Consider the following 14,512-nt stretch of genomic DNA (forward strand, 5'->3'; position numbering starts at 1 on the left):
TTTTTAAGGAGCTGTTAATGTACAACAATAATAGAACTGTAAATAGTATCATGCTTCATTTTCCCTTTCCTCAAAAATTCATCAGTAGTTGAACTGTATATTTCAGAATCACAGTAAAGCCAATGGGAACCTTCAGCAAGATTTGCTCTAATGGTTATTTAGAATTAGGTAGGTTCTGAATAAGTCCTTACAATATATATACATCATTAGTCAGAAAGTCAGTTCAAAAATGTGACTCTGTGTTCCCTAGCTTGGTTAAGAGAGACTCTTCAGATGGACCCCACAACCATGAGGAAGGCAAAGATGCAGAGACTTCAGACAGTTAGGCTGGACAAACTTACAAGATGAGCAAGTTATTGATGTCACAATCATAAAAAATCTCATGGGTCTTTATGGCCCCTGTCATTTCCACCACCAAACAGCCCTGCTGCTGCTGCTGCTGCTGCTAAGTCGCTTCAGTCGTGTCCGACTCTGTGCGACCCCATAGACAACAGCCCACCTGGCTCCCCCGTCCTTGGGATTCTCCAGGCAAGAACACTGGAGTGGGTTGCCATTTCCTTCTCCAATGCATGAAAGTGAAAAGTGAAAGTGAAGTTGCTCAGTCTTGTCCGACTCCTAGTGACCCCATGGACTACAGCCTACCAGGCTCCTCCATCCATGGGATTTTCCAGGCAAGGATACTGGAGTGGGGTGCCATTGCCTTCTCCCCAAACAGCCCTGGGTTTCCTTTAATTCTCAGCTTGTAGATTCTTAGTGTTTCTCTGACAGCCATTCAGACATCATTGTTCTCTACAATTCAAGGTCAAAGCACCAATAGCTTATTTTTTTTTCAGTTGACATATTACTGGGTTACTTGAAAGTATGTTGATATAAACTAAATAGTTGATATTAATAGTGTGTTTTCACCTTAAACTTTGCCAAGCCACTGGGCACTTAGAAAAAAATCAATCATAGCACAACCCGCTCCCTCATTTTTTTTTTGTAAAGTAACAAACACATGCCTGCATTAACTAGATGTTTAAGATATCTGTGCTCTATTTTGAATGCAAGATTTATATCTTGATTAACCAAATTTGGGAACTTTAATTGCATTATGTAAAAACTTAGTCCTACAGTGAGACCAGAACTGAAAACTGGTTTTCTTTATGTAGATTCGGATGACAAGCAGTTATAAAGATTTATTAACTACACTTTATTTTCAAATAAATAGTAGAGAATGAATTTCTTTTTTCTTCGTGTTCAGAATAGATTTGTTCGAGATAAGATATTGACTTAAGTTATTAGTTCAGGATCATATATATGAATGATTAGAGTGGTGAGTATACAGAGCATGCACACTAGAAGTCACATTGGCCTTACTTTTCTTTTCCTCCTATCACTAAAACAAACATTATGTTTCTATTTATTGGGAATCAATGACATTCATATATTTAAGTGCAGGCTGGGTGGCTGTAAGAAGCCAAAATTTCACTTGGTAGATCTTAGTCACATGATCATATCTAGCCTTCAAGGAGGGTTGCAAAAGATGTCTCCATCTGGCTGAGTAGTCAGTGTCCTGATGAAATGATGAGTAGACAATGTTCTAAAATGAAGACACAGCGGACGCATTCTGAAGGACAGATTTAAGTAAATCAATTCTGACTATCCCATTACTGGCTACAATTGTTTAGCATATCAATTGAACACAGAAATCTAACCATAGAAAAATATTTATGTAATTAAATAGAAATTTATATCTCTGATGATCATGATGTTTGGAAAATAGAAGCTTCAGCAAAGTTTAATCTACATGATTTACTGACTTTAACCACTAACAGATTTCTTTTATTCCTCATTTAATTTCAGTAGTCAAAAGTTCAAAGCCAGATAACTAATGCCGCCAGACTAAAGCCTTTTAATATTCACAGTGTTAGCTAAAGATTAAAATGGTTAAATATAATTCCCTAGAAAAATAATTGGTCCTTTGATAGTTTAAATCCTTCAGCATTTTAGATAGTTCCTATTTACCATTTTGCATATATTGCCCATTAGTTTTTCTTAACACAGTCTTGGGATACCAAGAGTTACCTGTGAGAATCACACACACACACACATACATAAATGCTGAGTTTAACTCTGAGTATTAAATAACACAAAACAATTGATGTCTAGTCACTGACGTAACAAGTCACGATTTTCACATGTATTTCAGGGACAAACGTTTATAATAGTCAACATTAAGAACAACAATTACAACTTTACTCAGTTATCCTTTTCTCCTTTGGCTGTCACTTTATCCCTAAAATTTAATGACAGTCATATGACAGAATGTATCATTCTGTTTTGCCAGTGGTTCTCAGTCTTGGTTGCACACTGAAATCATCTGAGAACCTTAAAAGCCTATCAGTGCTGAGGGCCCACCCCCAGAAATTCGGATTTAATTGGTCTGTGAGGTCAGTGTCTCTAAATCTCTAATATTCCACACAGTTTGAGAACTACTAGCTAATGCAATACAAGCAGTCTTAGGAAATCTATGTTCAGTTCAGCCAACCATGTCCTGTATTTTTTTTTTCCTCAAACAATCACCTTTCACAGTTTAAAGAGATCTGCCCTCTGGTCCTAGATTATCTGGATAATTGCCTCAACTTATCACTCCTCTTAGCTGTAAAAGCATGAGAACTATTACTTATTTCTAACGTCTGTTGCACTATCATTCCCATGAAAAATTGCATATCTTTTTTTTTTAAAGAGCACAGTAATTTATCTGTGAAGTGAAATAACACTAGCAGATCATTAACTTGGTACAATGAATGCATCAAGCAGCTGTTACTTGGAAAATAGAACATCTGTTAAATGCCACTGAAGTCACTATTCACTGTCATTATAGTTATAGCTATAATTTCTGTTCTACATATTCTGCCTTCATGAAATTCTTTTTCATAGACAATACATTATTAATAAAAAGTCAATACACATTACTATAAAATTCACTCCTTACTGTTTTATAGTCTTAAAATTTATCATCATATTGTTCCATAATATTAGCCTAATAATAAAATGTGTTCAAATCCTCAAACCATGACAGTAGTCTTGGGGCCTAAAAAACAACTAATATCATATTTTATCACATTTAAGACATATGAGATCAAGTGATACACTTGATTTAATTATAGATGTTGTGGATCAAAGAAACACCACTCCCTTAAATGTGAATATAAATTGCAAGTTTTATCTCATTTCAAAAGCTTTAATATGTACAAATGCATATGTTAGAATTGTTGTAATGTGATAATTTGTTCACTTTCTTCCCATTAATGTATTTTGTAGCTAAAGGTGAAAACTCTCTCATCTCTGATGACCAGAAATAGTATAATATTTATGCAGACTGACTGAAGGCAGAATTCAATGGGGAGGGTAACCCTTTAAAATACCTTTTATTGGTTAGTCAACCCTTCATATATGGAGAACTTGCACAAGAGATAAAAGAAGATCAAATAAGCAAGAATTTTGCAGCATCCTAGTAAAGGAAGGAAGACATATGGAAATGGTGTTGTGACAATTTAAATCTACATTGAGTTCTACTGTTATCTAACATTTTTTTTTCCTGTATCATAAAACCTAAGAATACCAAGTGGATAGTTCACATTTAGCTGCTGTTAAAACTCCTGAAACAAGACTTATGACCATGGCATCAGTTCAGTTCATTTCAGTCGCTCAGTCATGTCCGACTCTTTGCGACCCCATGGACTGCAGCACGCCAGGCTTATCTGTCCATCACCAACTCCCAGAGCTTGCTCAAACTCATGTCCATTGAGTTGGTGATGCCATCCAACCATCTCATCCTCTGTCATCCCCTTCTCCTCATGCCTTCAGTCTTTCCCAGCATCAGGGTCTTTTCCAGTGAGTCAGTTCTTCGCATCAGGTGGCCAAAGTATTGGAGTTTCAGCTTCAACATCAGTCCTTCCAATGAATATTCAGACTGATTTCATTTAGGATTGACTGGTTGAATCTCCTTGCAATCCAAGGGACTCTCAAGAGTCTTCTCCAACACCCAGTTCAAAAGCATCAATTTTTCAGTACTCAGATTTCTTTCTACCGTGTCATAAGTCAAAATAAAACTGAGTGTTCATAATTTTGCTTTTATTTATTTTTTAAATATAAATTTATTTATTTTAATTGGAGGCTAATTACTTTACAATATTATATTGGTTTTGCCATACATCAACATGAATCCACCACACGTATACACGTGTTCCCCATCCTGAACCCCTTTCCCTCTTCCCTCCCCGTACCATCCCTCTGGGTTGTCTCAGTGCACCAGCCACAAGCATCCTGTATCCTGCATCGAATCTGGACTGGCAATTCGTTTCATATATGATATTATACATGTTTCAATGCCATTCTCCCAAATCATCCCACCCTCGCCCTCTCCCACAGAGTCCAAAAGACTGTTCTATACATCTGTGTCTCTTTTGCTGTCTCAAATACAGGGTTATCATTACCATCTTTCTAAATTCCATATATAGGCGTTACTATACTGTATTGGTGTTTTTCTTTCTGGCTTACTTCACTCTGTATTAATAGGCTCCAATTTCATCCACCTCATGAGAACTGATTCAAATGTATTCTTTTTAATGGCTGAGTAATACTGCATTGTGTATATGTACCACAGCTTTCTTGTCAATTCATCTGCTGATGGACATCTAGGTTGCTTCCATGTCCTGGCTATTAAAACAGTGCTGCAATGAACATTGGGGTATATGTGTCTCTTTCTATTCTGGTTTCCTCTGTGTGTATGCCCAGCAGTGGGATTGCTGGGTCATAAGATAGTTCTATTTCCAGTTTTTTAAGGAATCTCCACACTGTTCTCCATAGTGTCTTTACTGGTTTGCATTCCCACCAACAGTGTAAGAGGGTCCCCTTTTCTTCACACCCTTTCCAGCATTTATTGCTTATAGACTTTTGGAAAGCAGCCATTCTGCCTGGTGTGAAATGGTGCCTCATCGTGGTTTTGATTTGCATTTCTCTGGTAATGAGTGATGTTGAGCATCTTTTCATGTGTGTGTTTGCCATCTGTATGTCTTCTTTGGAGAAATGTCTATTTAGTTCTTTGGCCCATTTTTTGATTGGGTCATTTACTTTTCTGGAATTGAGCTTCAGAAGTTGCTTGTATATTTTTGAGATTAGTTGTTTGTCAGTTGCTTCATTTGCTATTATTTTCTCCCATTCTGAAGGCTGTCTTTTCACCTTGCTTATAGTTTCCTTTGTTGTGCAGAAGCTTTTAATTTTAATTAGGTCCCATTTGTTTATTTTTGCTTTTATTTCCAATATTCTGGGAGGTGGGTCATAGAGGATCTTGCTGTGATTTATGTTGGAGAGTGTTTTGCCTATGTTCTCCTCTAGGAGTTTTATAGTTTCTGGTCTTACATTTAGATCTTTAATCCATTTTGAGTTTATTTTTGTGAATGGTGTTAGAAAGTGTTCTAGTTTCATTCTTTTACAAGTGATTGACCAGTTTTCCCAGCACCACTTGTTAAAGAGATTTTCTATATTCTTGCCTCCTTTGTCAAAGATAAGGTGTCCATAGGTGCGTGGATTTATCTCTGGGCTTTCTATTTTGTTCCATTGATCTATATTTCTGTCTTTGTTCCAGTACCATACTGTCTTGATGACTGTGGCTTTGTAGTATAGCCTGAAGCCAGGCAAGTTGATTCCTCCAGTTCCATTCTTCTTTCTCAAGATTGCTTTGGCTATTCAAGGTTTTTTGTATTTCCATACAAATTGTGAAGTTATTTGTTCTAGCTCTATGAAAAATATGACCTGATAATATGGAGTAACGGCAACCATAAGAATTATTTTGGTGTATTACAAATATAGAAAAGGCATTTTGAGAACATCTAGAACTAAGGATATATGCTCTTAGGGACCACCTTTGTCTCATTTACTTGAACCACTTTTCTTACTCTCTGTGCATATATCTCATGTTCCTCTGTGCAAAAGGTCTCCCTCCAGTTCTTGTCATTGATGTTTACCAGTAAGAATTTGTCTTGCTGTGGCTTTGACTTGCTATGATAAAGACATCAGCTTCATTCCAAATGATTTCTCAGCAGAGGTGTTACCCTAATTTCTGTATCTCTTAGTTAAACTTCTTGCGAGAGTATCTGTTTGCCTCAAACTTGCCCACCAGGGAATGTCAACAACTGTATTTGGGTAAGGGAGAGATTGGGGAGTGGGTGGGGGAGGGGTGAGAGTAGAGGCCGAGAAATGCAAGAAGGTCATGTGGTTCACCGTGACACATCACAAAAAGGGCTGTAGATAGAGCTGACAGTAAACGTTTGTACTAGGATCAATTTCTCATCAACTCTCTACATAATTTCCAATACTGAATGTGCTTGTTTGGGGGTTTAAAAATCAAGTCGTAGGAAGTGTTGGTGCTCTCTTAAGGGACTTTAGTAGTATCTCTTTACTTCTAACTGAAATTAAGCATTTTTTTTTTCAGTTATGTGTGTGAGCAACAAACCCTAGTGATATCAGTAGTTCCTGTGAATTTGCCACCAGTCACAGATAAATTTATGAAAGATAATTTTATATGACATTCTAGTCATTCAGTATAGTTCAAAACACCAGTTGTGCTCATCACTACTTTGAAATTATCCTAAATGTCTGTTGCTAGATCATTATAGTTACACATGTTAGGAAAGAAAACATTTATTGCCACCTCACAAATTTAAAAAATGTTTTCTATATTTTATTATAGTATAATTTTTTTGATTTAAAATCTAGTATATCTAATTTTATGCTCTTAAAAACATTATTATGAGAAGGGATGTTTAAGTTTTGCCAGATGCCAAACAGGTTTGTGACACTAAAAATCTACAAATTCCTGCTATAGCAATTCAGGAGAGCAAAAATTGCTGAATTTTATAAAAGCAGTTGCTTATTGGTGGATGGGTTTTTCAAGATCTACATTTATCCATACGTATACAAATTAAGTAAATATAAATATGTTTAGATTGATAGTATGTATGCTTATTATTAAGTGTATAAAATCATAAATAAATATGACATCAATCATGTTTATGTGTAAATACATATCCATATATACTCAGTAAAGAACTGCAATATATAGGATATGATTTTCATCATTCCCAAAGATATGGTTGAAAGTTTAAACCCTTGAAAAATCTTACCATAGTAACTAGATGCATAGTCATTTCAAAAGCATTAAATCTTAAGGCTACAATATATTATGTGAGGCTCAAATGCTGTTCTTTTTACAGGCTACTCAGAAAGAGACTGAGAAACAGAAGGTTCACCTAAAGAGCATTACAGAGCTAGGAGAGGCCTTGAAAACGGTTTTGGGCAAGAAGGAGACCTTGGTCGAAGATAAACTGAGTCTTTTGAATAGTAACTGGATAGCCGTCACTTCTCGAGCAGAAGAATGGCTAAACCTTTTGTTGGTAAGAGAAGAAGATGAAAGATTTTCAACCCTTCTCCGTCATGAGAGAGACATTATATAAACTTTCAATAATAGTCTTTATGTTCACAAAACCCTCAACTCCACGTAAATGTTGGTTCTTTTTCAATATCTACATTATATTTTTCCATGCTTATATTCTGTATGGAGATTGCACCTAAAAGTAATTTGAATGCTACTACATTTTTGTATTTTAGAATTGTGCAAAGTAGGACAAATACTTAAAAATACTCTCTGCTTAATACTGTGTCATGGTTTGTCTCTGTAAAATTAAGGAATACCAGAAACACATGGAAACCTTTGACCAGAATGTGGATCATATCACAAAGTGGATCATTCAGGCTGATGCACTTCTGGATGAATCTGAGAAAAAGAAACCACAGCAAAAAGAAGACATGCTAAAGGTAGCAAATAAACTCTTACGATTAGTAATGTTCACACTACACAAGAGTTATATTAATCATCTTTGTCCTAAAAGATACCAGGGACTTCTTATTAAAAGTGAAAAATATCTTCCTCTCTTCCTTTCCCTCTCCCTCCTTCCTTCCCTTTCTTCTTTTTCCCTTAATACTTTCTTTCCTTCCCTCCCTACTTCTTTAATTTCAATGAGAGTTCATGACTTAGAAGAGCTCTGTGATCTGGATATCTGTCCGTATTGATCTGTCAGCTAATTATACACAACTTAAAAACCTGATAAGAAAAGAATTCTTGGATTTATTTTGGTGTTATATAGCAAATCATGCCAATTTTAGTATTAGTTCTATATGCTTGTGCCTAACACAAAGATTAGTTTCATTGCATCATTCACAGCCCATCTGAATAAACACCAGACGTCCAATCTGTATACATTTTGCCTATACAAAGTCTAAGTCTTAGTAACAATACTGAGCTTATGTAAAACTGAACTTTTCATTCTTAACTACATGTAAAGTAGACATGGCTTTGTGTTCTCTCTTTCTGTGTCGAAACCAACTATGAGGACATCCTAAGCTGTCTTTCTTAGTGGCAACTTAGCCTTTACTTTAAAAAAATAAAAAGGTTCCTGTAAAAAGATATGAGAGTTATAATATGCAAACATATCATATTAATGGTATATTATATTTATTTGATGGCATCTTTTCCAATTAAGTAGGAAGAATTACATTTGAACAAACCTCATAAATTGAACAATGCCTTCCTCTGTTTTGTTGAAATTTTTAATAATTTTATTTGATTAGTGGGTTACTATTTAAAGAATCCTCAAACACTGTAGCCTCTGTCTATACAATTGATTTGTTCATTTTTTTATGAAATCAATATTTTCTACAGATTGCAATTCATTTGTAATGAAAAACTATAAATGTATTGCAGGCTGTGCCCCCAACATACTTGCTCTATTGTCTGTACCTTCTTGTGTTCTTCCTTCTCCCTGGATGTGTAGCTAAAGGATGTCACCCTACAGAGAAATTCCTTCAGGGTCTTTGGAAAAATAGGAACTGAGTTATTTCACTCATAGCCTCTCCAACCCCCTCGGTCAGGCTCAGCTTTCCTCAGTCACTCTGTCTGTGACATAGAATCCCTATCTGTTAGAAAATCCATTTTTTCTGGTGACAATCGATACGATAAAGCAAAAGGGAATTCATAAGTCCTCGGAAGGAACAGAAGATTGTTCTTCAGCTCCCTTTCTTCCTGAGCATGTGTTAAAGTTGTTTCACAGCTTTGAAATTGAGGAAAGTTATGACTAAATATAAGACACAACAATTGTTGCTGGCAACAGAAGAATCAGGAAAACATCCCTTGTCCTTCTTCAGACTAAGGAAATGCTTTAGATAAACTTAGATCAAACTGAAGCAAGGACAGTGACCTATTTTTCTGAACTCACACACATTTTCACTTTAATCCTGTTTTATGGAAGTTGGCTTTTTCCTGCCTTGGTTTTCTCTGCATGTGTTCTTTTTCCTTCTCTGTCTCTCTAGCCCTCTCTCTAGTTCTCTCTCTCCCCTCCCCCCTCTCTTTTGCTTTCTCGCTCTTTCGGTCTCTTTCAACCTCCATTTAATTACTAACTTCAAGCCCTGTCTCTTGCTCATGGAATATAGCGTTTAAAGGCTGAACTGAATGACATACGCCCAAAGGTGGACTCCACGCGTGACCAAGCAGCAAACTTGATGGCAAACTGCGGCGACCACTGCAGGAAAGTAATAGAGCCCAAAATCTCAGAGCTCAACCATCGATTTGCAGCCATTTCTCACAGAATTAAGACTGGAAAGGTAGGAAGATCTGCTCCAAGGTGGAAACTAGTGATAAATGGTCTCTTGCGAAGGTTGCGCAGTACTCTGAAGGGGGCAGGCCACCCTCACAGCAAAGTTTTCAAAAGAAAAATGAAGGCCAAAATGTATTTAAAGAAATTTTACCACTGAATCTCATGGGAGATCAGTCTGTCTCCCTTTCTTCCTCCCTAGCCCCTGTGTCCCTCTCTCTCTGTCATTTTGTTTTTCCTGGCACAGCTCTTCTAGAACTGGTTTACGTATGTACTGGTTTACGTATGTACTTTCAGGGGTAGCTTACAGTACAATAACAAATAGCATGCTGCAGGCCAACAACAAAAAGCACAAAAGACATACATCTAAAGACAGCACTACTGACATATTTTGCCAAATATAATATTGCTTGTGTACAATATGGAAGAAATAGCCAAACTGAGGCCTTGTATGTCTCTTGCATGATCTAGGGTTTTTGTACATCTTTACTGGTTGGGCACATGTGTGTATACGTGTGTATTTTAACTTGCTCTTGCTAGTTGCCGATTCTTACTGTGATAAAATCCATTAGATTATAATGACATGCAAGCCATGAAGACAGATAATTGCAAAGCTTATATATCCTCATTTTTGTAATTTTATATGTCTATTTATACTTACTCTATTTAATGAAGAACCAGGGTATATGGAACTTTTGCATGAGAACCCTTTATATTTGTATAACATATAATGAGGGCAAAAATATTATAGGTAGCTTGCAAAAATATATAAACTCAGTATTCTTGAATTCCAGCTCTTTGGGGGAGTGTCAAAATGTAAGGTATTATCTCCCAAATTTATAAAATGTGGTTTGACACAGTTTTCAATATATATGATATGCTTTTAAATACAAAAATGTATGTAAATGAAATACATGTGTTTATATATACAGATAATTGTTAGAAATAATCTTAAATGAGAATAACATTATTACAGCATTTGTGAGTAACCGTGATGTGATATGTCAGGTAAGTTTTGATTCCTGAAAGTTAGAATATGTTTGAAAAATAGTTTTGATAATTATAGATACTCAGTAATAGCATGATTTACATCTAAGGCATTACATGTATCACTGTTATATATAATAGCACATATAAAGGAATTCCTAAAATATACGGAAATATGATATCAAATTTAAATACTTTATTGCATGTGAAACATAATTACTCTTGAAAACTCTCCTACCCAAAGCAAAAAGGTATTCACTTACCTTAATTCATTTCTTTTTCTTTGTAATTAACTAATTAACTTAATTCGTTCTGCTCATTTATATATTGTTTCAAGTAGTGGTTCTCACCTGAAAAACACCTGACAGGCTCTAAAATTTTATTTTCAGTTTGTAGTTTGTTTGTTTGTTTGTTTTTTGGGTAAGAATTTACTCTGCAGTTTAAATAGACAGTTGTTATTTCTTATGGAGATATCATTAGATGAGTAATAGCTAAACAACCAATAGTTATTTCAGTCATCTGAAAGATTAATGCTAATGCTTCATTACTAAGTTTTGTATTCTTCCCATCATACTTTTTTAATAAATCACTGAGCTAGAGAATATTTAAGGGCAGACAGGGTATTATTTTCTTGATTTTTTTTCAGCCATTAGATTGAGATAAATTATGTCACAAGATTGTGATTTGTAGGTGTTGAATAATAAGTAGAAGTCAGCCTGTGCCATAGAAATTAACATAGCATGACCAACAGAAGTTTCTGAATTGTTCTACTTTCTGTAAGAATGTGTCAGTATACTTCCAGATATCATGTGTCAGGTGAGTCACTTGATGTGTTTCTTTTATTACTCATACTGAATAAAAGCATATGAGATTTTAAATCAATATTTTCAACTATATATTAATTGATGACAGTCATTTTTAACTTTCAAAGTACTCCTTTTACTCTAAATTGATAGAGATGACTGGATGCAACAGTGACCCCACTTGGGGTCTTTGAAGAGATAATTAAGCTTTGTCATCATGACGAGACAAAAAATATGGCATTAGAACATATATGATATTTTTCTTATTTTTTCATTGTATCATCTAATGGTACTGAGTTTCCATTGTGCTTGTAAATATGGGGATATACAAGAATGTTAAAGATACTTGCTTAAAAATACATGTCTACAAACACAGGTTTAACTACTTATTGCAGTCATATCATATGCTTAACACTAGTACATCTTCATGGAGATTTTCAGGTAATAATGAGGTGGTCTCATCAATCATATAGTGTAATAGGAAGAACAGTGGACATAGGAGATGGGCTTCTGAACTTTGTCAGCATTAGGCAGAACATGCAACCTCTCTGTAATTCCGTTTCAGTGTTTATAAGATATGGGGGTTGAACTAGATAAGTAGTTTTTGAAAGGAAAACTATCCCCCCTCAAAGGAATTACTATATAGAACTGAGTATATAAAATGGATAATAGCAGAATTACTGGATGGTGGAATCTCTGCTCTTTTATCTTTCTTCTTCCTATGATGAGGTTCAAGGGTATAAGTTATGTGCTTAGAACACAATATAAAATTTCTGGGTTGGATTAGTCAAATTTAAGACTGATTAGTTGTAATAGTCCCTGATAATTCTAAACTTTGTTGGTGCAGTGAGACAGGTATGTGTGATGCTGGATTTCTTGGGAATAGAATTTGATCTCAAAGTCCAGTTCCTATTAGAGTAGGGCTTCTGGAAGGTAAGACTTGTATGGAGAATGACCTTCTTAAGGTTGAGTATATGGGTAGTTTTCCCTTAGGAGAAAATCTTGGGAGAAATTTTACCATGATAAAATAAGCAGAAATCAATTGGGAGTGAATATGGAGAGAACTCAGTTTAAGAACTAATTTCAGGATCCCTTTAAAGGTCAACTAGAAAGGACAATTGAGTAAAGCAGAAATTTACTGTGAGAACTCATTGAAAATGTCTGGATTCACTATTTGGTGAAGACTTTGTGTCCTGTGAGGACTATCCGTGTCAAGAAATTCCAAAGTCTAGAAAGCGATGTATATTGGGTTTCTCAGTTTAGATTGGCTGAGAACTTGTCCATCAGCTGCAGTTCTCAGCAGCAGTAATTTTAATTATATCAGTGAGAAACACTGTGGTGAGAGGAAAAGTTCTTAACTCCAAGCCAGAATACCTGGAGTGTGACCTTGGATTTGATCCTTCACCTCATAGAACCTCATTTCTATCCAGAAAAGTAGTACGGTTATACCTATATTATCTTAAGCTCAAGATTGTGGTGAGGATCAAATGATCTAAGATATGTAAAAGTATATATTGAAAAATCTAAAAAATATTATAAGTCATGTAAAGTGGTCAAAACAATTCATATCAATAACAATTTCTATCATTATCTATATTAGACTTAATGGCTGAATTTTGAGAGTTGAAATGATAATTGATGAGAAAAAGAAGTGAAGTCACTCAGTCGTGTCCAACTCTTTGCGACCCCATAGACTGTAGCCTACCAGGCTCCTCTGTCCATGGGATTTTCCAGGCAATAGTACTGGAGTGGATTGCCATTTCCTTCTCCAGCGGATCTTCCCAACCCAGGGCTCGAACCCGGGTCTCCCGCATTGTAGACAGACGCTTTACCATCTGAGCCATAAAAGTGGAGGAAAATGGAGGAATCACTGATACCTCTTTCTGGTCTCTGCTGGAATGAGCAGAGGCCAAGAACCTGTGCCTCTGTGATTTCCATTGCAAAGGCCAGCCTTACAGATTATCAAAGGAACCAATTTAAGAACTGGAAAGTTCTAATTGTCCCAAATAGGGTCCATAAAGTAAATGAAATGCTATCTCTTCTCATTTCATTTAGGTTAATCAGTAGTATCTTATGGCTTGAGAATGCTTAATCTCTCCTAGTATGTATAAAATCAATTTGAGAAGATGGCAGTTTTGATGGGGAGGGTCAGAGTTTAAAAATCAATCAGCCATAACGTCAGAACCCTGGCTAAAGTTGATGGAATCATAGGAGAAAGACACCATGACTTAACTCTTTTAGATTTAAACCCTCAGAACATGGTAGCATAGCGTGCTGGTGGTTGCGGGGAATCCTGTCAGCAAAATAAAGTGACGGGAGAGAAAGGCTTGGAATGGGTAATAGGAAGGCACAAGTAAACAGACTCCTTAGTCTTGTTGTACTTGGAAGCTCTACCTGTCTCCATCATCTGAAAAATGGCGTTGGAGAGGACAGTCAACAATTTGAGAAAGAAGATATTTGAGGTAGATCTTAAAAAAAAAAAATTAATAAAGGACGGGTTAGAAAAAAGGACAAATATGAATGAGCTCTTACCAATCATGCACTTTCAGGTCATGAAGTTTGGTACTGTGGTACCTAAATGGTTAAGTAAGATGTGATGGATTCAAGGAGCTGACTGTTTAATGGTGGAGTGAGATATATTCATGGATACTGGGCTGACAAAGAGTATATGCTGAGTGGATTTAGCAGCCACTCCAGCAACCTAGAAGAGGTAACAATTGTGATAAATCTATGACAAAACCTCAGGAGCATATAGTATGTTCAGTGAAGAGTAAGTTCTGTTTACTTATGGAATAGAGAATGGAGTATGAAACTTGGTGTGGATGATAAGAATGGAAAGGATGATGAGACATAGTTTGGGCAGAGGTCATGACAACCAGACTAATGATGTATGCTTAATTCAGTATGCATTGAGGAATTCTTGAGTTTTGTTTGTTTTCATGCCCTGTTGAAAGGTTACCCCTGCAGGAGTTGTGAAGAAAATTCAACTGAATAATGACAGGAAGTAGGGAAACCAATTAGGGATCCATC

The 14,512-nt window shown here is 35.9% G+C and overlaps 1 protein-coding gene across 1 annotated transcript in view; it reads left to right on the plus strand.

Moving 5' to 3' along the window:
- The window catches only part of DMD (dystrophin), a 2,235,978-nt gene that overhangs the window by 889,412 nt on the left and 1,332,054 nt on the right, over positions 1-14,512 (plus strand). Inside the window, exons 35-37 of the mRNA XM_052663429.1 lie at positions 7,260-7,439; positions 7,732-7,860; positions 9,532-9,702. Of these exons, the coding sequence (XP_052519389.1) occupies positions 7,260-7,439; positions 7,732-7,860; positions 9,532-9,702 (480 nt within the window). The remainder of the gene's footprint in view (positions 1-7,259; positions 7,440-7,731; positions 7,861-9,531; positions 9,703-14,512) is intronic.

This window comes from Budorcas taxicolor, chromosome X, assembly GCF_023091745.1.
Source record: "Budorcas taxicolor isolate Tak-1 chromosome X, Takin1.1, whole genome shotgun sequence".
In the NCBI taxonomy this organism is placed as follows: Eukaryota; Metazoa; Chordata; class Mammalia; order Artiodactyla; family Bovidae; genus Budorcas; species Budorcas taxicolor.